This window comes from Ascaphus truei, chromosome 5, assembly GCF_040206685.1.
Source record: "Ascaphus truei isolate aAscTru1 chromosome 5, aAscTru1.hap1, whole genome shotgun sequence".
In the NCBI taxonomy this organism is placed as follows: domain Eukaryota; kingdom Metazoa; phylum Chordata; class Amphibia; order Anura; family Ascaphidae; genus Ascaphus; species Ascaphus truei.
This window is the reverse complement of record NC_134487.1, coordinates 42,205,563-42,232,309: the sequence shown is the minus strand read 5'-3', so window position 1 is coordinate 42,232,309 and position 26,747 is coordinate 42,205,563. Positions and strand designations below refer to the sequence as shown.

Genomic DNA, 26,747 nt, shown 5'->3' with positions numbered 1-26,747 from the left:
AAGTTCCCCCGCTGGTGCAGGGTTTTTTTGTTTCCAAAAAAGACAGTTCTCTCAGGCCATGTATCAATTACAGAGGCATAAATAAAATCACTGAAAAAATTGGCATCCTCTTCCCCTCATTCCTGAACTTTTCGACCACTTACGCAAGATTACAATCTTCATCAAACGGGATCTTCGAGGAGTTTACAATTTAATTTGAATCAGAGAGGGTGATGAGTGGTAGACAGCCTTTAATAACCGTGATGGTCACCACGAAAATCTGGTCATGCCATTTGGGTTATGCAACGCACCAGCCGTATTTCAAAATTTCATCAATGAGATTTTACGGGATCTACTTGACCAAGTTCTCGTGGTATACCTGGATGATATCCTTATTTTTTCCAGTTCTTTGTCTGAATGGTGAAAAAATTAAACTAAAGACATAAATGGTGTTAAGCTCAGGAGACCTCCTGCTTCAATTCTGTATTAAATAATGAAGACAAAAAACATTATAACTGCTTGGATTGCTGTTTAAATAATAATAAAAAGGTTGTAATTATTATCTTATACTACAAAACTGTGTTGGATATTGCTTGGATTGGTTATTTAAATCCCAGGTCGCCTGATTTAAAGTCATGTGTCTTATTTAGCTGCCTACATAAAGGAAAACAAGTAAACACTTCCTTCTTGGGAGAGATGGATGCAATACAGTTAGTGGGTTTCTCTGAGATTGAGATGAGGAGACATTGAAGGATAGCTATTTGGATTTGAGAGAGAGGAGAGGGTGGGGCTGATGGGGACCCGGCCATGGTTCTTCCGCCACAGAACCACCATGGAGGGCCTGACCGATCATATCAGTCGATATAGATTCAGCTCAGCAGCTATCTTTGAACTTTATGAAGACTTAAGAGACGATTTAAAGCCCTTAACAGGCAGACGTCAGGCAGTACCATGTTAAAATGCTGAGCTCATTACATTTTTTTGCATCTGTGTCTTTTCAGAAAACTGTGGGCATAGTAGGCGGATTTTCACAGCCAACATTTTCGCGGACCCTTAGCCAGTTTCTGTGTACTGAATTTAGATCCATTTTCCTAGTGAACAGACAGAGTGGCAGGAATTCTTTTATAATATAGCAGGCTATCAGATTGCACACATGTTGCACTGACCCCTCCATGTGAAAGGGAGGCGGTGTTCCGTAACCAGAAACACTATCCCTTAATGAGCAGGTCATACTTGATGCGCACATGAATATTCTGAATGTGGTAGCCCAATATCCTGGTTCGTGTCACAATTCCTACATACTGTGTCACTCATCAGACTTCCGTGCATTTGAGGTGGGAAGATTTGATGCCGGATGGTTGGTGGGTGAGTATATTGAATAGGAATTGGACAAATAAAAATAATGTAATTTTACTTGAATGTGGATATTGTTTTATGAACAATATTTATAAGATTTCAGGTATACTTTTACTAAACCATTGGAAAACTTCCACACAATATATATTACACATGTGAAGCAGCTGCTGTTTTAATAAAGTAGTAATCCCCAAAGAACAGGGAATAAGTGGCCAATAATGCACAGGCTGTAACAGTAGAAAGGCCCAGGCGAAGTTGAGGGACTTTAATACACCCAGGTCATTATTGGCCAGTACTTCCCTGTCCTTTGGGGATTATGACTATTATAGGCTAAATGTATTTTATATGTATATTAATATTATATTTTTATATTGTAGTAGTTTGTTTAAAATATATATACATTTTTTATAGTTAAATAGATTTTAATAAATGTCTACAATTTCTTATTCTTTTACTCTAATTGTTTATTAAAATGAAACTGTAAATACACTATATATATATATACACATACACATACACATACATATATATACATACACATACACATACACAGCCCTTGATTCCACGAATCGTGCAGTGCCCAACACGTGCCCCTCTTGCCGGGACACGTGGTGTTCGAATAAAACAATCATTCATGCTTAAGTTTTGTCTAACCGAATTCTTCCAGCCTTTTTAGTTTGGTATATCTTTGTAGAATTGGTCATTGTGGACGATATACTGATAGATCTCAGATAGAGTCATTCTCTTATCTGTCCCGACTTGAATCGCGCCATATATCTGTAGCCATGGGTAAAATTGGTGTACTTATCTCTTTCTCATACTGGCAGTAAACCTGGTAAGTATGCAGGATTGCCAGTAGTCATCATGGAGATTTGCCCTCAACCCCTGGTGATGTGTAAGATAGTAGCCAAGGAAGTGAAAGCCTGTCTGTGTCCCCTGTTAGTGACACAGAGAAGAGGTGGGTCTTTCTGGAAGCTGATATATTGCACAGCACTTCCTAAAGTTAGTTCAGTTGGTGTGCTGCATCTGTTCAGTAATGGCACGTGGAGGTCTGCAATAGTGTTGCAGTGGTCTGATGCAAGAGCTGTGAGTCTGTGCAGCTCTGAGCAGAGAGACAGAGAGAAGCTGGTGAATCTCTTTGAGAGGAGAGGTGGAGAGCAACTCTATTAGAGGAGAAGGAACCTTCCTAATGGAGTGCAGCAGAGGAATGAGCAGCTAAGCTGCTAGCTGTGAGGGGCAGCTGGCCCATACCACCATGCCAGTAAAGATGTCCTTGATAAAAGATACCCTCATGTATGAGTCTGGAATTACTCTGCAGAGGAAGGCACCACAGAGGAGTTCCACATCAGAACCATCCTCATGCGGACGCAGGGACCCTGATGAGGTGGAGGCGCTGCACTGGATATAGGTAGGACTCATGCACACTACCTCAGCTGCCTGTGTGGGTTGACAATCCCCAAACACCATCATGCGGGAGACTCAGGAGTCCTGTTGCCTACAGGTGCACCACCAGACACGACCGTGTAATGGGGACTGGTTAGACCACAGGGGCCAATGTGAGATTGGGTGGGTCAGGCCATGCAGAATACCCGTTACATTTGGAGGCGCTGCTGAGAGACCTGTCAACAGGACAGGCTTTTGCTAGGCACACTGGGAAACAGGGAGAGTATATGCTGCCACTTTGTGCTGTGTTGGGACGGAGCCTAGGGGTAATCAGGTGGCTGATGGAGTATTGTCAGCCCGCAGGGACGACCTAGGGGCCTGAGAGGAGTTGGAGGTTTGGAGAGGGGCTATAGCTGTCCTAGTCACCTTGAGGTAGTGCTAGTGGTAGGATGCCTGAAGGGATAGCCTGTTAACGAGGTCAGGAATTCTGGACAGGGTCTGCGCTAGGCTAGCCAACAGTAGGTAGGTGCCCAAGTACTGCATGAAGAGCCAGAGTACTCTAGCCCATTCCAGACCACGTACCGAAGGGAGCACAGACTGGGAGGAAGGAGACATAGCAGACACAGAAAGAGTGAGCCTAGCCTGAGGTAGTGCAAACATGAGTCAGATCTACATTAGGTACACAAGGTGGTGCACAAGGCATGTTTGTTGTATTTATGGCAGCTGCCCCGCAGAGAGGAGCTCCATGTACAATCAGAACGAACACAGTAATCCAATGGCGACCGCAAGAATGGATGATCCGCGCGGTGCGGAAGGTCCAAAATGGCAGACGGAGGCCGATGGGGAGAGCGCACATGGCGTGTGTGCGGGTGAAGGGCAAGCTACAGAAACAACTTTTGCGAGCCTGCTGGGGAGTGGCACCAAGGCTGTGGCCGCGCCGTTTTTGTCCTGTCTAGGATCTAGGGGCACTACCCCTGAGGACATTGAGGAGGACATTGTAATGATGTGTGGGGAACATGATGGATTTGCTTGTCAGTCGGCGTACAAACAATCAAAAGCTACCTCAACTGTTACAGAGATTGACAGTGCAAACCAAAATGGCGGCTCCCGCTTCCCTGGGAGACCGCGTGGGCCAGTTGCAGACAATGAATACAATACTGGACTTGCAGAGAGTTGGCCAGGAGTGGCGCCAACAGGAAAACCCCACCCTGAGGGGGGGTATGGCGCGAAAGCTGCAGCCGCGCCCTCATGGACTATGACTAACTCAGCCCCAGTGCTGGGTCACCCGATAAACTTATGGGACCTCCCCCTAATCTCCACCAGGGGGAGTGGTTTCCAATTATGCCCCGTGGGCATGAATCCAGCGGAGCAAGGAGCTGGTGAACCGGCCGTACCCTTACAGAAAGTAGTTCCTGTAATCAGTGCTGCCCGCGGAAAAGAGGACAAGGATTTTGCAAGCAAGGTGGCCGCAGAAAATTGGCCGGTATTGGCGCCACATAAGGAGTTACGCTCAGGGGGTAGTGGCGCAAAATCGGAGGCCCCGCCCCCCAAGACTGTGAAAAGTTCAGCCCGTGTGCCGGGGCATCCAATTAATCTGTGGGACCCTCCCCAAATATTCACCAGGGGGAGGGGTCTCTACCTCTGCCAAGAGAGACCTGAGTTGCCTGAGGGAGGAGCTGGATGTGAGCTTCCTGTCCCACAGTTGCGAGGAGCTGGTGAACAGGAGAGACCACTGTGCAAAGTGTCTCCCGTAACCAGCCCTACAAAGAGCGAGATGGACATTGGGGTATATCCCTATTCATTGCCAGGAGGCTTCCTGGTAGTCAAGGCTGGGGACAAAGAGACATTGCGGTGCCTGTGCATGCAGTGCAGGTTGCCCGGTGGGGAAGCCAGCACAACGGCTAGGTGCCCCCAATGTGGCAGCCACTACCTAGGGGCTGTGCAGCCCTTTGTACCAGGGCAGACCATGGAGGCGGGAGCGGCCACAGCTAAACTGACAGCTGAAGCCTCGCTCTCGGTCAGAGCAGAACCATCACTTCCGGCGGCGGACGTCGTTCTGGAGGAAGAGGTTCCGGTGGGAACCCAACGCAAGATGGCGGCGAGTCCCGCGAGATCCATGACATCATTTCCGGTGGGCACAACGGAACCGGATGGAACAAGGACACGGGTGAACCGGAAGGCCAGTCCGATGGTACCGGGCAAGGTAGCGAGAAGTTGCGGGTCATAGCCCCGCGTATGCTGGCAGTGTTTCCCTATGCCCTAGTTAAAACTCCTGCCCTGTCACTTTTTCCTATGGGTCCCAGTCTAGCCAAGGGTTGTCTGGGGAGTCTCGAGCCACTTTTGAAGAACGGACTGGGGAGAATCTGGACTGGGGTGATTGCTTTACATCCGATGAGGGAGCGGGGAGGGAAATGCATAGGAGAAAAGAGTCATCTTGTACGAGTAATACTGATTGCAATGCTAATATAAGGTGTAGGCCTAAGAGCCTTGGGTCCAATTCTAGGTCCACAGCGACATCAGGAGTTTCATTTGGGGATTTAGGTAATGTCGCTCATATTGTGCCTATTGCCCGGGGAACCCCCTATGTACCTCCAGTGTCGGCAAGGGTTGCCAGGGATCGCCAAAAGCTATTACTTTATTTTCACCATCCATGGGAGGAAGAAATTGAGTTCCAAATGGGTTCCACTGATGAGGATAGGGGATATAGTTCTGGTGAGAAGGAAGGATCAAGAGAAGAAAATTGGGATTCTGATAGTTCCGTAGAAGATTGGGATGCTGATAGTTCTCTAGAGGATTGGGATCCTAAAGTGTCAGACAAGAAGTGGCGTAATCAAGAAAAGATGGCTTACATCTCCAGGAGATGCCTTGGGGAATTGTATGGGGATGATCCTCTCAGTCCACTAGCATCCAGGCCAGAGTTATGGGCTGATTGTGGGTGTCCAGTATGTCACCAAGAGTGTTACAGCATTGCTGCTCTAAATCCAGTGGACCATGCTGTGCGTAAGCCACCTTAAGAGGGTATGGTAGTACCAGTAATGGATACTCCATCAGGGAGTAATCCTGGTTGTTACATATCTACGTTAGGATGTATCTGTTATTATGTTTATGATGAAAAGATATGTACTGTAATAATATGTGTTGTTGTGTTTTGCAGTGCTACCTGAAGGAAGGTTCCGCAAATTTAGATCCCAGCAGGGACATTGGGTTCCACCAGGGGGAGAATGTAGCCATGGGTAAAATTGGTGTACATATCTCTTTCTCATGCTGGCAGTAAACCTGGTAAGTATGCAAGATTGCCAGTAGTCATCATGAGGTTTGCCCTCAACCCCTGGTGATGTGTGAGATAGTAGCCAAGGAAGTGACAGCCTGTCTGTGTCCCCTGTTAGTGACACAGAGAAGAGGTGGGTCTTTCTGGAAGCTGATATATTGCACAGCACTTCCTAAAGTTAGTTCAGTTGGTGTGCTGCCTCTGTTCAGTAAGAGGCACGTGGAGGTCTGCAACAGTGTTGCAGTGGTCTGATGCAAGAGCTGTGAGTCTGTGCAGCTCTGAGCAGAGAGACAGAGAGAAGCTGGTGAATCTCTTTGAGAGGAGAGGTGGAGAGCAACTCTATTAGAGGAGAAGGAACCTTCCTAATGGAGTGCAGCAGAGGAATGAGCAGCTAAGCTGCTAGCTGTGAGGGGCAGCTGGCCCATACCACCATGCCAATAAAGATGTCCTTGATAAAAGATACCCTCATGTATGAGTCTGGAATTACTCTGCAGAGGAAGGCACCACAGAGGAGTTCCTCATCAGAACCATCCTCATGCGGACGCAGGGATCCTGATGAGGTGGAGGCGCTGCACTGGATATAGGTAGGACTCATGCACACTACCTCAGCTGCCTGTGTGGGTTGACAATCCCCAAACACCATCATGCGGGAGACTCAGGAGTCCTGTTGTCAACAGGTGCACCACCAGACACGACCGTGTAATGGGGACTGGTTAGACCACAGGGGCCAATGTGAGATTGGGTGGGTCAGGCAATGCAGAATACCCATTACATATCATATATGCATAACTGCAGGGAGGTCTTTAGTTGGAAGACATTTGAAACGGCATGTGGTCTCATAGAAAAAATGGCTAAAGTTGTGACACATATTCCTTAAAAACATGTTGTATTTTAATAAAGTTATAAAAGGCCCCAAAAAGGCCCCAAAAAAGATATGTTCTGTACTATACAAGGTCATTAATTAAAGGCAGATCTGTAAATTTTATCTTCTCCCACAACCAGCTGCACTCACTGGATTGTATCATTGAAAGTAGCAAAATATTAAGTGCACCATCTGCCGGACATGCATAAAAACAAAAAGAGGTCTATATGACCACAAACTAGCTCATTGCGATGAGGTGACCACTTTTGTATGTTTCTATGGGGTCTATTCAGAGAGCTCCGATAAGCTCACTGCCATATCGATTAGGTTGGCATTTTGATACAGCACCTCACGGTATGACGGAAAAAGTTATCGCAAGCCAGATACGGTTTGGTAAGAAAATGCATACCGATCGACTTAGCAGTTGCTTTATCTAAGATCTGCCTGCAGTCTTTAAGAGCTGCATTGAGAGAGCTGCCTCTCCCTGCACTGCTCACTCAGGTGATTGCCCTGTTTTTATTTTAATTTTATTAACATATTATTGAAGCGAGGGGTCTCCATAATGAATTCCATTAATTTCAGGCACAGGGACCCCCTGCTTCTTGAGTTACTGACCTCCATAGGGGGTTCCCGGCAAGTTAAAATGTCCCACGTCACATGACGCGGGAGAACTAAACTTGCAGGAGATACCAGCACCCCATATCGGGGGACAGAAAGTCACTGTTTACTTTTTGGATTATTCCCTCACTCTGCAGTATTTATCTGTTTTGAGCAAAGGTTTATCCTTTGTCCCAAGTAGAGATGGATTTTTATTATTATTGCCAATACACTCCGCGGATTCTGCAATCCATTGACGGATTTCAGCAATAGATTGGATTATTCAAATCCTCTCTACTGTATGATTAAGAATCACAATCATTTTTTCATGCTACGAGTTTGCCATACTCTTTCCTTAACCCTTTGTAGACTTGGGACTGTTTTTCCCAGGTGGCTGCTACAGTATGCTGCATCTCGTGACCGACAGAATATGGAGTGAGAGTTTCCTCTCTCTATTTGTGTGACGGTGCTCGTCTCGAATCAGGAAGCGGACCTTCAGGGCTGAGGTAGGGATGCAGAATAACCGAACAGAGCCCAGGGACAGAGACCTGTTAGAGTATCCGTAGTCGGTAAGCAGGCAGAGGTCAGGCCTGGCAGCAGTGGTGCAGAGTCCAAGCGAAAGGCAAAAGGTCAGGGCAGGCAGATGTGGTGCGGAGTCCAGGCGATAAGCAAAAGGTCATGGCAGGCAGAAAGATGCGAGATCTGGGTCACAGTCCGGGGTCTGCAACAAGGGAATCCAAACAGAAAAAGGGAAAGGCGTGAAAACGAAGACCAACATGAGCAGCAAAATAAGAACCTCGCTGGGCGAATCCCACTAGGAACTGCAGCCTTATATAGCAGGCTGCCAGTAAACAAAATGGCTGAACTGAGCAGAAAGGACAGGCAACCTAGAAAACCCGAACTACAGCAAAACCCGACACGGATCGGGCAGAGTCTTTACAGTACCTCCCTCTCTAGGAGAGACCTGCGGGTGATCTTAGTGGCTTGGCAGGAAATCTCTGATGAAACGCAGACAAGGTTGGGGGCATGGCTATCCCTGGATTTGATCCATGAATTCTCCTCAGGTCCATAACCTTTCCAATGGACCAAGTACGGTAGCAAGCCATGGGATCTATGGGAATCCAGTATACAGCATACCTCAAATTCCTCCTGGCCATCTTTCAAACATGATCTAGGAGGAGGGAGAATAGGAGAAGAGAAGGTTTTTCTGGATGAAAGGTTTGAGGAGGGAGATATAGAACACTGGAGGTATCCTTAAGCTAGCTGGAAGTTCTGGATTAATTCAAGGAAATCACATGTCTTCCTAGCCCCCGGGTGACCAGCTGTCTTGGAGTTATGACCTCATTGCAACACTTCACTTCAAAATTGGGGGGGCAAAAAATAGTTTAGACAACCATGTGGACGTTGACCTAGGGTCCTCTGCCTGAGCCTGCAAAATCTGTTGTAGAAGTGATGATGATACGGCAGAGATGATCTGAGAAGATGCAATGACGGGCTCCTGCCCTATCTCCTCAGAACCGTCAGGGGAGAATTGCCTGGATAGAGCATCTGTTTTGACGTTCTTGGATCCTGGACGATAAGAGATAACAAAGTTGAACCGAGTGAAGAAGAGAGTCCACCTCGCCTGATGCGTCCCGAGTCTCTTTGCTCCTTCAATGTATTCGAGGTTCTTGTGATCTGTAAGGATTGTGATTGGGGAAGTTGTCTCCTCAAGCAAATGTCTCCATTCTTCTAGGGCCATTTTCATGGCCAGACATTCCCGATTTCCAACATCATAATTCCTTTCTGCGGCAGAATTTTATTTAGAAAAGATAGCACAGGGGTAGAGTTTTCCATGAAAATCCTTCCTTTGAGAAATAACGACTCCTGCTGCCAGATCAGATGCGCCCACTTCAAGCACAAAGGTTTTCGTAGAATCTGGATGGATCAGCACAGGTGCAGAAGAAAAGGCAGACTTCTTGAAAGCCAGAAGAGTCTCAGAAGGCCATATCTTAGGATTTGCCCCTTTCTTAGTAAGATAATATGGGTGTAATCACCTTGGAGAGGTATCTGATAAATCGTCGGTAACAGTTGCAAACCCAAGAAATCATTGAGTTGGTTTGAGGCCTGCCAGTAAGGGCCAATCCAGCACTGCCGATACTTTTGCATGATCCATCTGAAACCCAAGGGAAGATATTAAATACCAAAGGAAGGAAATCTTTTTCTGTTCAAACTGACACTTCTTGAGCTTGGCAAAGAGAGAGTGGTCAAGAAGTTTTTGGAGAACCAGACTAACCTGTGCCCGATATTCAGACAAAGGGTGGAGCTTCCAGGACGTGCTGCTACGTGCATACCCATTGAGAGGAGAAGAGGTTGATTGGCGGGGAACGTCATCGGAGGAGAGACTAGGCGCTCCGAGTCGCGGCCACGAAGCGGGGACCCACGCCGACTCCAGCCTCCTCCTGCAATCCCTCGGCATCCTCCCATGTAAGCGGACGGCACATTGTAGGACACGCATAGGGCATTACGGCATGTGAGTGCATGTTTTTTACCCTGTTATTTTAGCAATAAATGTTTATGGTATCACACTATTGGCGCCCATTCTTGTTTCCACTCGGTCTATGGTGGTGCTGACACTGGAAGTAAGGATCACGTCACCAGCAGCAGAAATAAGTCGGAGCCAACCGTGAGGAGAGTAAAGAAACCTTTTGAGGCCCATTTCTATCTACTTTTAAGTAAGTAGCTAGCAACGGTGGAGGTGTATGGAACTGACCATAGGGTACTGCGCAATGGTTGTTTTGTTTTCATTTCCAGATAAGTCTCCAATCTAAAAGGAACGGGACATTGTGGACTGTGGATCTCATCCTTTATCATCATTTGATTCATGGGACTGCATTCTCCTGTCAGGTTTAATATCTGATAGTGCGCCAGGGAATCATTGTTTGTATTGTATGTTTTTGTGTTTTTTTGTTTTTTGTTGTTCATGCTCTGTATACATGCCTTGTGGATAGGCTTGTTATATTCCTAAGGCAGCCATTCCCCATTCTATCAAAATAGTCTGTGAGGGATCACGTGTAGGGTTTCCCATAAAGGGGATCCCCTTTTGTTTGTAGAGCACCTATTTATTTTAATTAGTATATAGGTTAGGGTTTATAGGTTTGAGCACTGATTATATGTCTTTTATTTCAGCACTGGGAACCCCCGGCTCACGGAAATACAGATGTCCAAAGGAGATACCGGTATCTCTTGCAGTCTTGAACTGCATGGTCACATGGGCCAATAGGAAGCCGCACCGGGTGATGTGAAAGCTTCATTTTGGCTTGCAGTGGCCAGCAGCTTTGAAATACAGACATATATTGAGCCCCACAGTGGCTACCGGCAACCCTTATTGCATTGTATGTCTTTATTTATATAGCGCCATTAATGTACATAGCGCTTCATAGTAGTAATACACGTGGTAATCAAATAAATAACAGATAATATTAGATCATGGGAATAAGTGCTTTAGACATAAAAGTAACATTAAGGAAGAGGAGTCCCTGCCCCGAGGAGCTTACAGTCTAATTGGTAGGTAGGGAGAACATACAGAGACAGTAGGAGGGAGTTCTGGTAAGTGCGTGTGCAGGGGGATGTATGGAGATGTATCTGGAAGCAGGGGTTCCCTGGAGCTGAAAGTAATGCGGTTAAGCACCAGAGACCCCGTGCTTCAATCCTATGTACGAGGAAAAAAAAAATACTAGGCGATCTTCATTACTTTAGTAGCTAACCAATAAGATAATGATGGAGTTAAACAGCAGTACCTGGTTTGTTGGTGGTAGACGGGGTGGGTGAAGGTTGTAGTTTCTCCATGGTGGGGTTTAGGTCTTACTCAATGAAGGTGTTAACCCCTCCCGGGAGGCCTAAATCCCACCTCGGGCAACTACAACCGTGTTCCACCTTCTCTACCACCAACAAACCAGGCACTGCTATTTAACCCCTTCTCTACCTTAGCGGTTAGCCACTAGGGTAATGAAGGTCACCTGTTATTTTATTTTTATTACCTAGGATTGAAGTCGGGGGGCTCCAATCCTGAAATTAATATGGGTCAGCTCCGGAATCCCCGGGATTCAATCCTATTTAGTAAAAATAAAATAAACTCAAATCGTGATTCTGATCTCACCACCCTTTAGGTAGCGAGAAAAAAATGTGAGTATTTAACCTGTGATTTGGATTTCAGAGCTTCGTGAATAGCAGTTGCTCAACAGAAATGTGTTTGGGCAGTTTTTGAGCTACGGCACGACTTTTATTAGCAAGAGTGCTAACCATTGTTAAAATGCTGTTTTCAAGCGATTTTGCCATGTTATCGAAGCTTTGTGATTACCTACACATGCAATATTGCTTGAAAAGTGCATTTAACAAGTGTTAAGTCACTTGTCGAAGATTAGTGAATAGGCCCATAGTAAATAACTGCCTACCTGTCTAGAGTAAGGATTAAGTTAACGATGTACAAGGGAGTATAAAATAAACTACTGTAAGAATATAAAATATAGTGTTTTTCATATTATTTTCAGTGCTTGAAAGATTAATGTTACATTGCTTTAAATTTCCCATTTCTCAAACCCTGGGTGGATTAAGTTGCAACATATCCTCTGATATTAAATGGCTTGACGCAGGAAGAGTGTTAATTGTTATGTGATTATCTCTTTCGCCGTGTCTAGAGTGAGAGTATTATGAACGTTATTAAATTAATAATGTGGGTTGACTTTCAAGGGAAGTTCAGCAAACAAACTTTGTATAAACGGAAAATTAATTTTACAATCTGGCATAAAAGCATATTTACTTAACTTTCTGATTAACTTGTGTAATTATGGTGTGTCAATTTATAGAAAATGCATGCAATATAAAAGCACTGGAAAGAGGAAATCTAGGAACTCTACACATCTGTATGATGTGTATGTTAGATTGGTAGTTCCACCATCTCCACTTAAGCAGTATCATGTCTTTAAGTGTGTTCCTACTTCTTCTTTTGCTCGGTGTTTGTTCAGGTAAGTTATGTTATTATTCATTAATTATCTTGCTTACAGAGAAGCAGTAATCAATGATAAACTGTATAAATTGCTCCCCTTAAAAATGTTGTAATGTTGTAATTGCTCCCCTTAAAAATTGTTTAATGTTATTGTACAGTAACTTATTTGGTACTTAAAATTGGAAACCTTTGGAAAATACGCCTACTTATTTGACTAAGTTGTAATTCTGGTTGTATCGGGAAAAAAAAGTATGAAATGTGCTACTTTTTAAAAGAGTTTCCCAATACACGTTGTAGAGTAGAAAATACATTTTTTTATTTGTTCAAATTTTTTCCTGCTTCTGCTTTACCCACACAATTTTTCATTTGAAATTAAGTGAAAAGCCAAGTGGTATATTCATCACAGTTTAATACTTCAATAATACATTCATAGATTACTGTTTAGCACCATACAAAAGATATACTATTCAGTGCTTTAGACCAAAGTCGTCATCTTTGCTGATGACACTAAATTGTGTAAGGTAGTAAAATCAGAGAACAATGTCATTTATCACCTGAAAGACTTGGATAGACTGGAAACTTGGGCAGGTAAATGGCAGATAAGGTTTAATACATATAAATGTAAGGTTATGCATTAGGGAAGCAAGAATAAATATGCTACTTACATATTAAATGGGGAAAATAGGTTAATCCTTGATGGAGAAGGATTTAAGAGTGTTTGTAGACAGTAGGCTTAGCAATAGTGCTCAATGTCAGGCAGTAGCCGCAAAGGTAAATAAGATCTGATCTTGCATTAAACGGCATATGGATTGAAGGAGGGGAAGCATAATTATGCAAATGTATAAATCATTAGTAAGATCACACCTGGATGGACTAAAGTTTTGGACACCACTCCATAAAAAAAGAGATTATGAAACTAGAAAAAGTACAGAGAAGTGCCTCTAAATTAAAACTAGGGTGGCAAATCTGACTTTTTAAAGAAATACTAGCTAAATTAGATTTGTTTACATTAGACATATGATATGATATGATAACTATATACAAATATTCAGCGTCAATACAAGAAGCTTTCAAAAGAACTATTCATCCCAAGGACAGTACCAATGACACTGTGTCATTCCTTAAGGTTGGAGGAAAGGAGATTTCACCAGCAACAAAGGAAAGGGTTCTTTACAGTAAAGCAGTTAAAATGTGGAATTCATTATCCGTGGATACTGTGATGGCATATACAATAGATATCTTAAATAAAGGATGGACATCTTTTCAGAAAGGAAAGGTATACAGGTATATACCAAATAAGTAAACATTGGAAAGATATTGATCCAGGGAGACTTCTAATATCATTATTGGTGTCAGGAACAAATTAATTTTTCCATTTATGAAACATCATTGGATTATGTTTCACTGAGGTTTTTTATTTGCCTTCCTCTGGATAAATATACTGTAAATTCAAATATAAGATAAGTATCTGTCATCTAAATGTAACATACTGTACTGTAGGTTGAACATGGACATATGTCTTTATTCTGAACTATGTAATATATTTGCACTGATGACACCTAAGGGTGACTTTGACATTATGGTATCTACTTATATTGAAGATGTACAGTATGTACAGAAAAAGTTTGAGTCATTTCTATAGATTCATAATAATTCCAACTTAATTAATACTTGGCCCCAAGTAGAACCATACATGTAAAGATTGCAATGTATGACACTCAATATAGGAAACATTGAACATCAGTTATTATAAATCATTATACTGTAGATTGACGGAAGAATCCAGATATTCAATTTAGCACATATGTAGAAGCTTTCTTATAGATAGCATGATGCCTTTGCAAAAGGTTAATTAGTGATCAGTGAACAATACTGTAGTTGTCCAAAGCAGCCGTTTTGGACTTTTTGGAAATTCCGATTGAAGTCAATGGGTATTTTTAGACTAATTTGTCCTGAATGACTGTATGGATAATATAGAATAAGGCCTTTAGTCTTCTACAATGGTTCCCTCCCCCATTTGACTAAGTCAAATATGGGCATTTATGACTGAATTAGCTGACTTAATTGCTAAACTGTCATACTTGCAAAATAGAAAAACAAGTAGCAGAAACTGAATAATAAACAGTTTTGAAAGATTACTTATTTTGTGACTGTGGTACCTTTTATTTGCCCCACTTGATAATTTTGCAAAGTTTTTGTTGTACTTGTACTGCTACAGTACATATTCCCTTCTGCAATTATTTGTTGTATAAAAGTCATGTGGATGCTGATACTGTGCATCGTGATTCATTCTATACTCCTGATTTAGTACATATTTCATAGTGCATCATTTTTCTATTCACACCAGTATAGGAGCTATCATCTGCAATAAAGATAGTGCACACGTCATGTATACTATTTTATTACTGGAAATTCCATATTTTGTGTGATAGTCATTATACAGCATGCAAAAAAGGGGTTACACTTTGGACGGTAGTAAATCTCTGAAAAACAACTTTTTCAAAATTGTTTATAAATATATCCCAATGTTACTCATGATTATATTGTCCGCTTTCAAACATATTGTCACTTCTTTTAACAAAAACTAGAACAAGTAAATAGAGGACTTATAAAGGGGTTTAGACATTAGAATCTATATCAGGGGTGGCCAATTCCTGTCCTCAAGGGCCACCAACAGGTCAGGTTTTAAGGATATCCCTGATTCAGCACAGGTGGTTCAATCAGTGGCTTAGTCGAAAACATAAGCATGTGAAGCGTAATCCTTAAATCCTGACCTGCTGGTGCCCCTTGAGGAATGGAGTTGGCCACCTCTTATTTATAATATCAAGAAGGCCAACATGATTGTGATATAGAGTAGCCATCTGCAACCCTTTTTATCAAATACTATCGAGTGACTCCCTAACCTTTCTGTATTTAAAATCCACAAATGTAAGTTTTGTTTCAACAGCTGGTAATAGTTGTGTATAATGGTGCATAGAAAGCAGTTTTATCAACCCCTTTCGTGCTAAAAATTGTCTTCAAATATTCACTATGAAACTGATGTAAAGCTTCTAAATACATCACAAGCACTGATGATGAACATACAGTTAAATATCATTTTGGTTTTACCGTGAGAAAAGCTAACTTCTTATTTTTCAGCCGCAGCTGATCAGAGATTAGAGTTGCAGTTCTTTCTTGATACATGTACAGCATGGTGTGTACAAAACGTTAACAAATGTAGCAAGGCTTACTGTCCGTGGTGCTGCGGACGAACAAACAAATGTGGCACTGGGGCGCAGTGTCTCCCGCAATGGAGCTGCATGGGGGTTGATGCTTCTTGATGGGACCCCTGCAGCGTTCATCGTTCAGTGCATCTACTGCTGGGGTTGTGAACACACTTAGGCTTGCTATATCTGTATCCCAGTTTTCTATTTGTTGCTAATAAGTCATAATTGTAAAACATGTACATGTTGACTCTATAAATATGTCATTTGATTATTTTGGCAAATGTACTTCATTCAATGAACAGAATGTGAGGAATATAATAATACGAAAGTATGATGAATAATAAAACATGGCACTTAATGATTTCCTTTTTTTTTTATTTCAGCAAAACAGGGTAGATCAGGTAAGGGCACATTTCTCATGTATTAATCATAAAGGGGTGTTGAAAGTTTTTTTTATTGGGGAAAAAATGCAACAGCCAAAAGGGTGTTAAAGTCTTTTTTTTCTGTGTCATATTATCTGTGCACAATGGTATATCTTGAATAGGCCCAATTGGGTAAGACCGATATAAAAATCATTATGTCCACCTGCTTCCATCACTACTGTCCTGCTAAAGGTCACATGCCTTAATGAATCTTTCCTGGGGGGTCAAATTTCCTGGGTTTGGCGGTGATTGAAAGCCTCTATTTATCAATCTCCCCTAAATCAGGGAAAGCCATGCCTCCTGAATTCCTTGCGGCAGTGCAACCGATATCTTTCTGACTGTGATTCTCCATAGTGAACATCCTAATCTCCTTTCTGGCCTGGCATGTGATCTGGGCATGGACGAGAGTGAGACAAGAGAGGAGAGATAGCTTGTCCCAAGGCCTTGGGGACCAACTACTGGAAAACTCCTTGCTACAGCCCTGTATATTTATTAGAGCCGCGGCACATACCGTGCGTGGTTGAGTGAGCTGGTAGCAAAACGTAGCAATGAACTGTTACAATAGGCAAAGTAATGAGTTGCTGGACTCCGGCAGCAAAAGGTTTAAGATAACTTTTGACAATAATTAGATGATTGCACACATTTTGGGAGTTATTCATTAGACTGGCAAAGTGCTGACCAGGAAACTATTGCATGGAAACTTCTATTATCTACAAGCACATTTTAACGATTAGCCCTGTTTGTATGGTAATTATCAATGTTTCTTAATCTGTTCCTGCTTGTGTAGCAATGAAACAAAAATTGACATGGCACGTAAAAGATTCAACAAACGGGTTTGTGTCTGGTGTTTCACTGGTATACACAAATAATGGATAACACCTTTTAGAATATTATATGTTTAGATGCAATTAGGGTCTCTTAATCACCTCAATCTCTAGGGGATTTCTATTGATCTATATGGCTACATACACAAATTACTACAACTACATTTTATACCTACATTTATACCTACATTTCTCCAATTTAGTTATTGTCAGAAAGCCAGAAACAGCGTTTTTTTCCTCAGAATTTGACAAAGGAAGCAGAATGGTGGCATTTAGAAAAGTTAATGTTGCCTCCAAACTAAAAGCAGAGTCCTGGTATCAAACAAAATGTTTAGAAAATAAACATAACTTTTTTTTCTAGCACTGACACATTTTATTCCAGTTGAAAAAAGAATACATTTTCAGATTCGACAAAAAAACTTTTATATGCATTTTCATATGTAGAGATCGAAAGTCCCACTATAATATTAGAGCTCCAGAGCATGTCCAGGTCGGTAATGTATTTTCTCATTTAAAGTGTACCCCAACATACAGTATCTCTCTTCAATGTAGTAAGAAGTGGGGTAACACATAGCTAACAATGGTTTAAATAAGTTGGACTTTTCTGTGTTTCTATTGGAGAAAGATTGTGAAAAGGAGAACAATTTTTTTTAAAAGTGATTTATTAATAGGAAAATGCTTAGGAAATGTGAACAACTTTATACCCTGTATCTCACAGTTTTACACTAAAATTCATATGTGGTTCCTATCCATCTTAAATACAATTAAAATAGAGAAATAGAAAAGGAAACTAATGTAAAAGGACCTTACTGACCTAAATTAAATTAGGATGTGGCTTTCATTATTATAAATAAGTTTAGATTTTTTAACAATAAAAACGAAATAATCACGCCTTAGTTATCAGACATGTTTTATTTTTGTGTTTAATTACCTGTTATCAACCTAAATATGATCCTCATTGTAAAAAAAAAAAGAAAATAACATTATTCACTGTAACACATGTCTTATTCTTTTTGTACTATAGGTGAACGTGGTAAAGGTACGTTATATAGATATAAACAGAAGAATACAGTGTTTTATATGAAGAATTGTACAGATGAATAAATGAATTACTGTATAAACAGACAAATACTCCAACTCAATGTCATTGTAGGATTTTGTATATACCCTAATACAGATACAGATACAATAGTTCACATTAAACCCTTTATAGTTTTGATAGTTTACTTTGCTTTATGGCATGATGAATAGGGGGGGATCATTAACACGTATTCCTATTGCTTTCAATGGGAATACTTTTTTTTTAAATATATATATTTGGTAACATTAATTTCTTTAATAACAAATGTGTATAAAAATTAAGGATTATACCAGCTCCTTGCACAGTCATCTTGGGTTATTCTCTTTGATGTCATTATCTGGTCCTTATAAGAGCAGCTGCATTCAGAAAGAGGAACACACTTAATGGTATTTTCATCCAAATAGGGAATACTTTCAGGACATCTTGGATAACAACCTAAATATAAGCAGATAGTCAAGATAATGTATATTGGAAGAAGATGTTAGTTAAGTTACGCATTGTGTATTAATTGAGTAAGAAACTTAAAGAGGAGGAACTAACACTCAGGCTGGGGCAGCTTGATTTGAAGACACATCCTTCTCCGATGTTAGGTCTTCTGGGTGGAAAGATAGGAAGCGTAAGTGTTAAAGAGGATGGGTATTTAAGGGGCTACTTATTATTATTAATAATAATAATAATATTAATAATAATAACTGTATTTATATAGTGCTTTTCTACCAATGGGACTCAAAGCACTTCACAGTTACAAAAAGGAAAAAATAAGAAAACATTAAGATATAAAAGAGAACAAACACAAGGAAAGATACAATACAGGATGGGACGGTAGTGTAGTTATACTTAAGATATGGGCAGAAAGCTTTGGGGGAATGAAAACAACGTTACCCATGTGCAACCTGTTCCTGTCCCTTCCCGCCTCCTTGTTGCTGCTGTCATTGAGATCTGACCTCAACATGTGTATTCTTTCTTTAAAAATAAATAAATAATAATAAATATATTATATTATATATATATATATATATATATATATATATATATATATATAGGTATCAGTACCATATATATATTTATATATATATTTATATATATATATATATATATATATATATATATATATAGGTATCAGTACCATATATATATTTATATATATATATATAATTTTATATATATATATATATATATATATATATATATATATATATATGTAGAGGTATCACTATACATAAATATGAATACAAAATAAATGTACAAACCGAGCACATGTTGTAGCGGCTGTTTTGTGAATAATTGCCCGTTTGTTGTGTGCGGCAAGTGTGACTATTGTCACATGTATGTGACATACAGTAGCAAAACTATATAATCATACCTTAGTTATCAGACATGTTTCATCTTTGTGTTTAATTCTTTGTATTACCAATCATGCAAATATGGTCGTCTTGTAAAAATAAAAAAGCTAATATTCTTTACTGTAACACATGTCATATTCTTTTTGTAGGTGAACGTGGTAAAGGTACGTTATAGAGATATAAACAGATAAAAATAATGCAGTGTTTTATATGAAGAATTGTACAGATGAATAAACGTGATTATTGCATAGGCAGACAAACATACTCAGACTCAATATCATTGTAGGGCTGTGTATATCCCCTAATTCACTTTGACCACAAAACAGCACATTTTCTCTATGAGCCTGGGTAAGGAATGAAAAGGAGGAGCACATATACAATAGTGCACTTTAAACCCCATATATTTTTAATTTATTCTATATTTCTTGTTTGCTGTCCTTTTGACATAATCAGCATTCATTACAAATTCTCACAGACACACTCTGAGATATAGGTACTACATTAACGAACAAATATGAACTAATCTTATGAAAAAATACTATAAACAATTCCACTATTCAATTGTAAGGGTCTAAGGAAAACATGCAGGAAACGTTTGGATGTTTCAACAGAGAAAGTCAATGATATAATGTTGAATAATGTACAGTATAGTATGTGTAACCATTCATTGTTTTGTCTTTTATTTTTGTAGAACACCATTCAAACTCAGGTATTGTACAACCTTAAGATACATATATGTGTTCTATAATGTGCTTAATAGATACTACAAACAATACCTCCACCCCTGTATGTATTTCCATGTGTTGTTTTATGAGTTTTGCCATGTTTAACCACTTTAAAAGTACACTGTTTTAAGGGGAGAAGCAGTGGGAACAAATAATATTAATCTACCCCCTGTTCCATTTATGAATCATATTCATATGCAGTGAAGCCATTTTCCCTGGAAAAGGCTTTAGTTCAATTAATTTAAACGGAGAAAAACTCTTCTCCGGCACTGGGAAGTAGTTTATGTCACGTTGAATAGGGGCGGATCATTAACACGCATTCCTATTGCGTTCAATGGGAATCCTTTTTTATATATATTTGGTGTTTTTACCAGTTTTGCAGCTGGGAAACTTTAGTAACTATACATCTGCCTTTTCTATTTTATAATAAATGTGAACTTTTATTTTTTAGATGAAGCTCATAAACTAGGTATGTAAAAGTATACCACTGGAGATCTATGTGTGTGTTCATTCTTTGAGCATCAGCTAACGCTACTTTTATCTGTTTAGACTTTTCTTTTGCTTATACTGCACTGATATTATTATAGTCAAAATCCCTGTAAATTTAGAAGTAAATTCTGATGCGCAAAATATGTTTGTAATTTGATAATATACAACAACTTAGTTATAATTGAAAATGATTTACTCTTTAAAAAAAATGAAAATGTGTAATCCTTTTCATAAAATGTATAATGTCAATAAAGAACAAATGTATGCCATGGTTAAATGTGTAACCTTACACTATTTACTCTCTACTCCCTCATCGTACAGGAAAACCTCAAGGACCAGGTACAGTACCATACAAGCCTATTCTATGAATGCTGTATTGTAACACCTATTGTATACTAATAGCAGCATCTGTCTGTTTTACATGCCTTTGTATCTGCACTTCTATAAACTGTACGCATTATTATGCATTCTACAATCTTCAAGCATCGTCAAAACAAAACATTATATGTGTCCTTTATTAAAGTCCCCGAAAGGCAAACCTGGGGCAAAAAATATCTGAAAAAAGCACTGCAAAAGAAAGGGAAAAAATCCTTTGATAAATATTGTGCTGTTTTTTCACCAGTTATATCCCCTTTTTTGCATCTACGATCCATACATAAAGATCTAATTTGGTATTTTTATAGTGTACCCTCTTTCTAAGTGTCTCTCTCAGAATTGTAGTATTTTCTGTCTATCTAACAGGCAGCCAAGACTACCTCACAGGTTCCCTAATGAGAGGTGTTGTAAGAAAAATGCAGTGTATAGTCCCAAAACAGCTTTATTCTGTCCAATACAGTTGATAACAAAAGCACATGACAAAAAATAAGTTTTTGGGGGGGACTACTCTCATACCTAGCCCCTTTTGTCGACCACTCTCATACCTAGCCCCTTTTGTCGACCAATCAATATCCAATAAACAACCATTACGCCTTCAAGTTTTTCTCCTTATTTTTCTCCTGTTGCATATGGCGGACATTTTATATATATATAGCTTACTGTATCATTGCGGTCGCTTGTTTAGAAAATACTTGTCCTGTCTGGTGTCTTAGATGTTTGATGCTTGCGTGAAGTGGAGTACACACATTAAAGAAATACAAGCACTAGTAATAATCTATTTCTATCTTCTACATCAGTGGTTTTCAATCTTTTTTCTCTTGGGCGCCCCTAATCACAGTGCTCAGTTACTAAGGCACCCCCTTAACAAGACAGTCAGTCACAGGAGACACAGGGCATTGATAGTCACAAAAAACACACACACAACAGAACAAATCCACAGAGGAGAGATGATAGACAGGCAGACACCAAGCCTCAACTCTCCTCTACCCATGCTTCTTCCTCCTCTGCTTGGCCACAGCCCCCAGGCTCCTGACACCACCTCCTGATTGACTGCATTACCCAGCAGCAGCCAATCTGGATGGAAGAAACTGCCCAGCGCCCTACCAACTGAACTGCCCTACTTTATCCCTGCTCTGGGAGAATGGATAAACTATTTATTAAACACTCTTGATTGGGAAAACTGGCGTAAAAAGTAATCTAATTTAGAGCACGTACACAGCCTAGAAACTATTGTACTTCAAACAATAGGTAGCTTAAAACCTGTGACTATATGGGCAGACGCAACACTGCTTTCTACTGCCTACTAATTCCCCTGCCATCAGCTGCTGTTCCTTGCCTATACAGGACAGCTCAAATCCCTTCCCGATCCTCCCCTCCTTCTTTCTTCTGTGGTCTGCACATACAGAATCCCTAGCATTGGCCCTCACATTAAGGTTGGAGGAAAGGAAATTTCAACAGCAACAAAGGAAAGGGTTCTTTACAGTAAGAGCAGTTAAAATGTGGAATTCATGACCCATGGAGACTGTGATGGCAGATACAAATGATATCTTCATAAAAAGGTAGGGCATCTTTTTAGAAAGGAAAGGTATACAGGGACATAACTAATAAATAAACATGGGAAGGATGTTGATCCAGGGAGTAATCTGATTGCCAATTCTTGGAGTCAGGAAGGATTTTTTTTTTCCCCTTATGAGAAATCATTGGATGATATTTCACTGTTTTTTTTTTTGTTTGCCTTCCTCTGGATCAATATAATGTAAGTACGGATGTAGGTTACAGTATCTTTCATCTAAATTTAGCATAGGTTGAACTAGATGGACGTATGTCTTTTTTCAACCTCATCTACTAGGTAACTATGTAATTAATCCTGGCCCTATTTAAATCACAGACATAGGAAGAGCTGAAGGTGTCCGTACTCCACTTCTCTTTCAATAAAATTATATTTCTAATATGAGTTGAGATAGTACACACAACCCCCAGCAGGGCCAGCTTGATGGGGGTGGTGCCGTCGATGCCACTGAACCGAGTTTTGCGCTAACCGAGTCTTGCGCTTATAGAGGCCCCAGCGGAGCCTCTGATGCGGCATCTCCTTTATCAGCATCCCGTTATCATGGTGCCTCAGCATCAAATGGCGTGGCATTGCCATGACACTTGACGCCACATGGCACCGTGACATCATCGGATGCCATGACGTCATAATGCCATGTTGTCAGAGGAGGAGATGCCGTGCTGGAACAGGTAAGGGGCCCCGCAAAAACCTCTGCACCAGCAAAAGCACAAGCTGACCATCAGTGTAAAGTGTGGAGAACATTTAAGGGTAACCAATGGCAAAAAAAAACACTTTAAAAACAGTTAACATTAATTACTGTACATTGTATTTCTTTTCTATTTTTTTCAGGCCGCCGCAAAGACTCAGGTATGTCTTGTATTTTATAAGGAATATATCCGTTAGTGCACATTTCCTTTTTTTATATTGGTTCCTTGCAGTTTCTATTCCAATATACTACTGCAGCTCTTGTATAGAGTTTGATTTTCATTGTTTAAAGGGGCAATCCCTCAGCACCAAAGTGTACTAATGACAGTCACCTGTTTAAATGGCTAGATTTGGGCGATATATTTTATCCTAATTTGACAGCTATAAGTATTTTTAACTATTTTTAAAAGTTAGTTTGTATACAGGGTGAGCTGAGACGTGGAAGGGCTTAGATTCTCCCTGGCTGCTCCCTTTTTCTGATGTCACTTTGTGTTACAACAGTACAAAATTACAATATTGACATATACAGGTGCAGAAAATAAGGAGGCCCTGCTCCACAAAGCTTACAATCCCTGGGAGAGGAGAATGGGAAGTGTGTGAAGGAAGATTCAGTGGTGATACTGCCGATTGATGCTGGAAGTGTTTGATTTCTGAGAAACATTTAGCCCTTGAAAGATTTGGGAACTGGTTCGCCAGAGAGACTGGGACAAAACTAGAACAACAAACTGGGTACCAGATTTATCAAAGAAAAAGTCCAATTGGGGCCATTTTTAGCACCAGTTTTGAAGCCAAGGGACTTTGATACATAAACGCCATCGTTTTCAGCACATGCCCCATATTTATAATCTATAACTGATTATAACAATAATGTCTCTGATGCATAAATGGGAAAGTTACATTTTTGGCAGATGTACAACTCCTATGTTTCCCAAATACTTCATTACACAATGTATAACTCAGTATTGTAACACTTATGTTGTCTCAATATGTAAATAAACCTCCTCACTTGCTGTAAATAGTTATTGAAATAAATGTATGTCTCTTTCCTCTCCTAGGTGAAAGTGATGAATTAGGTAATTTTTACATTGATTTTAAACACACAGTTACAAGATATAACCCGTTAAAACCTAAGTGGTCCCATGTTAATAAAAATAATAATGCAGCCGTACAAACTTAGACCTTATTCAATTTCATGAGAAGGGTTCCGGACTGTTCCAATGAATGAGACTAAAATCTTCTCCAGCATGAAGCTTCATAGCATATTATTATTATTAATAATAGTATTATATTTCACAAAGGAAAGGTTACACTGATTCCAAATCACAATAATCCCATTGGCTTCACCTAATTATTATTCTTTGCATTCGCAAATATTTAAAAGAACACGAAACAATGTTACTGTCCACGGGAGTGTTCATGTTTGAAATGTGAACAAAAGTTATTCCAGTTCCTCTCACAAAATGCATTTGCAATTTTGGCCAGAAATTCAGCCTCAAAAGTGCAATTCATAGATTTAATTCCTTACCATTAGAAATCTTTTGTAAATGTCTAAAATTCCTCATTTGTTAAAACAGTGTTTTTATCTTCTTATGTTTGGAGTTAATTACCTTTCCACTCAATAAAGTGAATGTTTATTTCCTAAAGGGAATGAAACACAAAAGCGCACCGAGGGTCAAGATTTAATTAAAACATGTTAGTAGTAGTAACAATAAAAACTTACATATAAGGGTAAGTACATCCAGTATTAAGGTGCAGAGGAAACAGTCCTGGTGGTTTCCTGGGCATAAAGAGATGGTGCAGAGGCTTACAAGGTAGACCCACGTGCTGGGGCTGCCTGGCTCAGCACCATATAGTTCTTACTTCCGGGTTGCAGCTTCTCGCAGGACCCGTGAATAGTAGCCCGCCTCAAATGCCGGTTTCCCAGAGAAACTCACTCCGGCGTGCCGAAGGGTCTCTGGTTGTTGATGGGACAGCTGGGGGTAGGTACACCTGTGGGCTGACTTCTAGCTGCACCGTAGGGCTTTCGCAACGCGTTTCACACAGTGTTGTGCTTCATCAGGCAATGGACGCGGTTTGACTTTCTTGTTTATTTCCTAAAGTTTTTAAATAAATATAGAGCTTGATAATATAGGCATCATCTAGTATTTTCATATATGCTTGTACATATTATTTAGCATTGTTAAATTAACTTTAGCTATATTATTTTAGGATCCTTTTTCCGATTGAGAACATAATTGTTTCTGTAAATAAATTACCCCTGTGTTCTAATAGCAAATGGATGTTATACAAATACTGGATGATATAACAGATATGTACAGTACACGAGGACAATGATAATGGAATGTAAACAGCACATTAGTCACCTTATTCTATTTATTATTTAAGATACATTTTAAGAAATCATTCATGTTACATCAAAACATAGTTTTTTGTGCAATATTAATTTAGTATCCAAAAACTCTTGAGAAAATAATTAATCAGGTTCGCAAAGTTGTATTAATATTCAACTCCTTGTTTTGATAGGAACCCATTTGACAGCAAAGGGATTACCAAAAACAAAACTTAGTATTGCTGTACACTGCAAAAAATTAATTGGAAGTGTCCCCAGGAAGCAGATTTATGAAATTGTCCCCAAGCACAAAGCAATGTTTTAGAATGCTTATTATTAATGACTTAATGTTAGTGTTGGACTAATTAGCATTGTTTTGTTATTTCACAGAAGCATGGTAATCCCGGCACTGTACATACACACACACACACACACACACACACATATATATATATATATATATATATATATATATATATATATATATTTTACATTTTTTTTTATGTTTACGCATTGTAGTTTCATATTATATTATTGTTGGACTATATGTCACAGCAGTGGTTTTCCTTGCCAGAGCCAGACATGTCATATATATATATATATATATATATATATATATATATATATATATATATATATATATATATATATATATATATATATATATATATATACACACACACACACAAAGGCAAGAATCAGCACTCCTAGTAAAGATAATAATATGGCCTGGTGCTTGTTCCTTAAAAATAAATGAATAGAATATACGTTACAATCCGAGGACTTTTTCAAATAATAAAGGGAGGGAGGGAAAGAAACTTATCTAGCGAGATTTTTCCTAAAATGGTTGCTCTAGCAGTTCTTTCCTGAGCCTAACTTTAATTTAAGATCTGTCCCTTATACATCCAATTCTAATCCTTTAATAATTTTTAATTCAAATTTAACTAATCATGGCAAAGTAGTTGTCACCTCTGTCATGAAACCCAATCCCCAGAGGTAGATGGGTATCTTATTTGTTTGCCCAATCAATAAAAAATCAATAAAAAAAAATGGACCTCCAAAAAGAAAGAATCTTGGCTTAATAAAAAGTGACAATGCAGGTTTATTCTGCACAAAAATCAATAACGTAAGAAACACACCAGGGGAATATATTCATCAAAATGATGCAAACTGTATTACTTCCTGTTTTAATATTGTACATAGATTGTACAACTTAATACATTCATATTCACAAAAACATCAAAAACATCAAACTGAGACCCTTAGAGTC

The 26,747-nt window shown here is 39.8% G+C and overlaps 1 protein-coding gene and 1 long non-coding RNA gene across 2 annotated transcripts in view; both read left to right on the top strand.

Annotated features, from left to right (window-relative positions):
• Positions 1 to 12,317: 12,317 nt before the first annotated feature.
• Positions 12,318 to 20,859, top strand: LOC142494372 (uncharacterized). The gene is made up of 7 exons (XR_012801400.1): positions 12,318 to 12,448; positions 16,019 to 16,036; positions 17,906 to 17,920; positions 19,455 to 19,469; positions 19,997 to 20,014; positions 20,482 to 20,499; positions 20,841 to 20,859. It is a non-coding gene; the product is annotated as an uncharacterized LOC142494372 (long non-coding RNA).
• A 3,156-nt stretch (positions 20,860 to 24,015) lies between these two features.
• Positions 24,016 to 26,747, top strand: part of MUC19 (mucin 19, oligomeric) — a 203,173-nt gene continuing 200,441 nt past the window's right edge. The window contains exons 1-2 of the mRNA XM_075599071.1: positions 24,016 to 24,058; positions 24,204 to 24,221. Coding sequence (XP_075455186.1) covers positions 24,016 to 24,058; positions 24,204 to 24,221 — 61 coding nt within the window. The remainder of the gene's footprint in view (positions 24,059 to 24,203; positions 24,222 to 26,747) is intronic.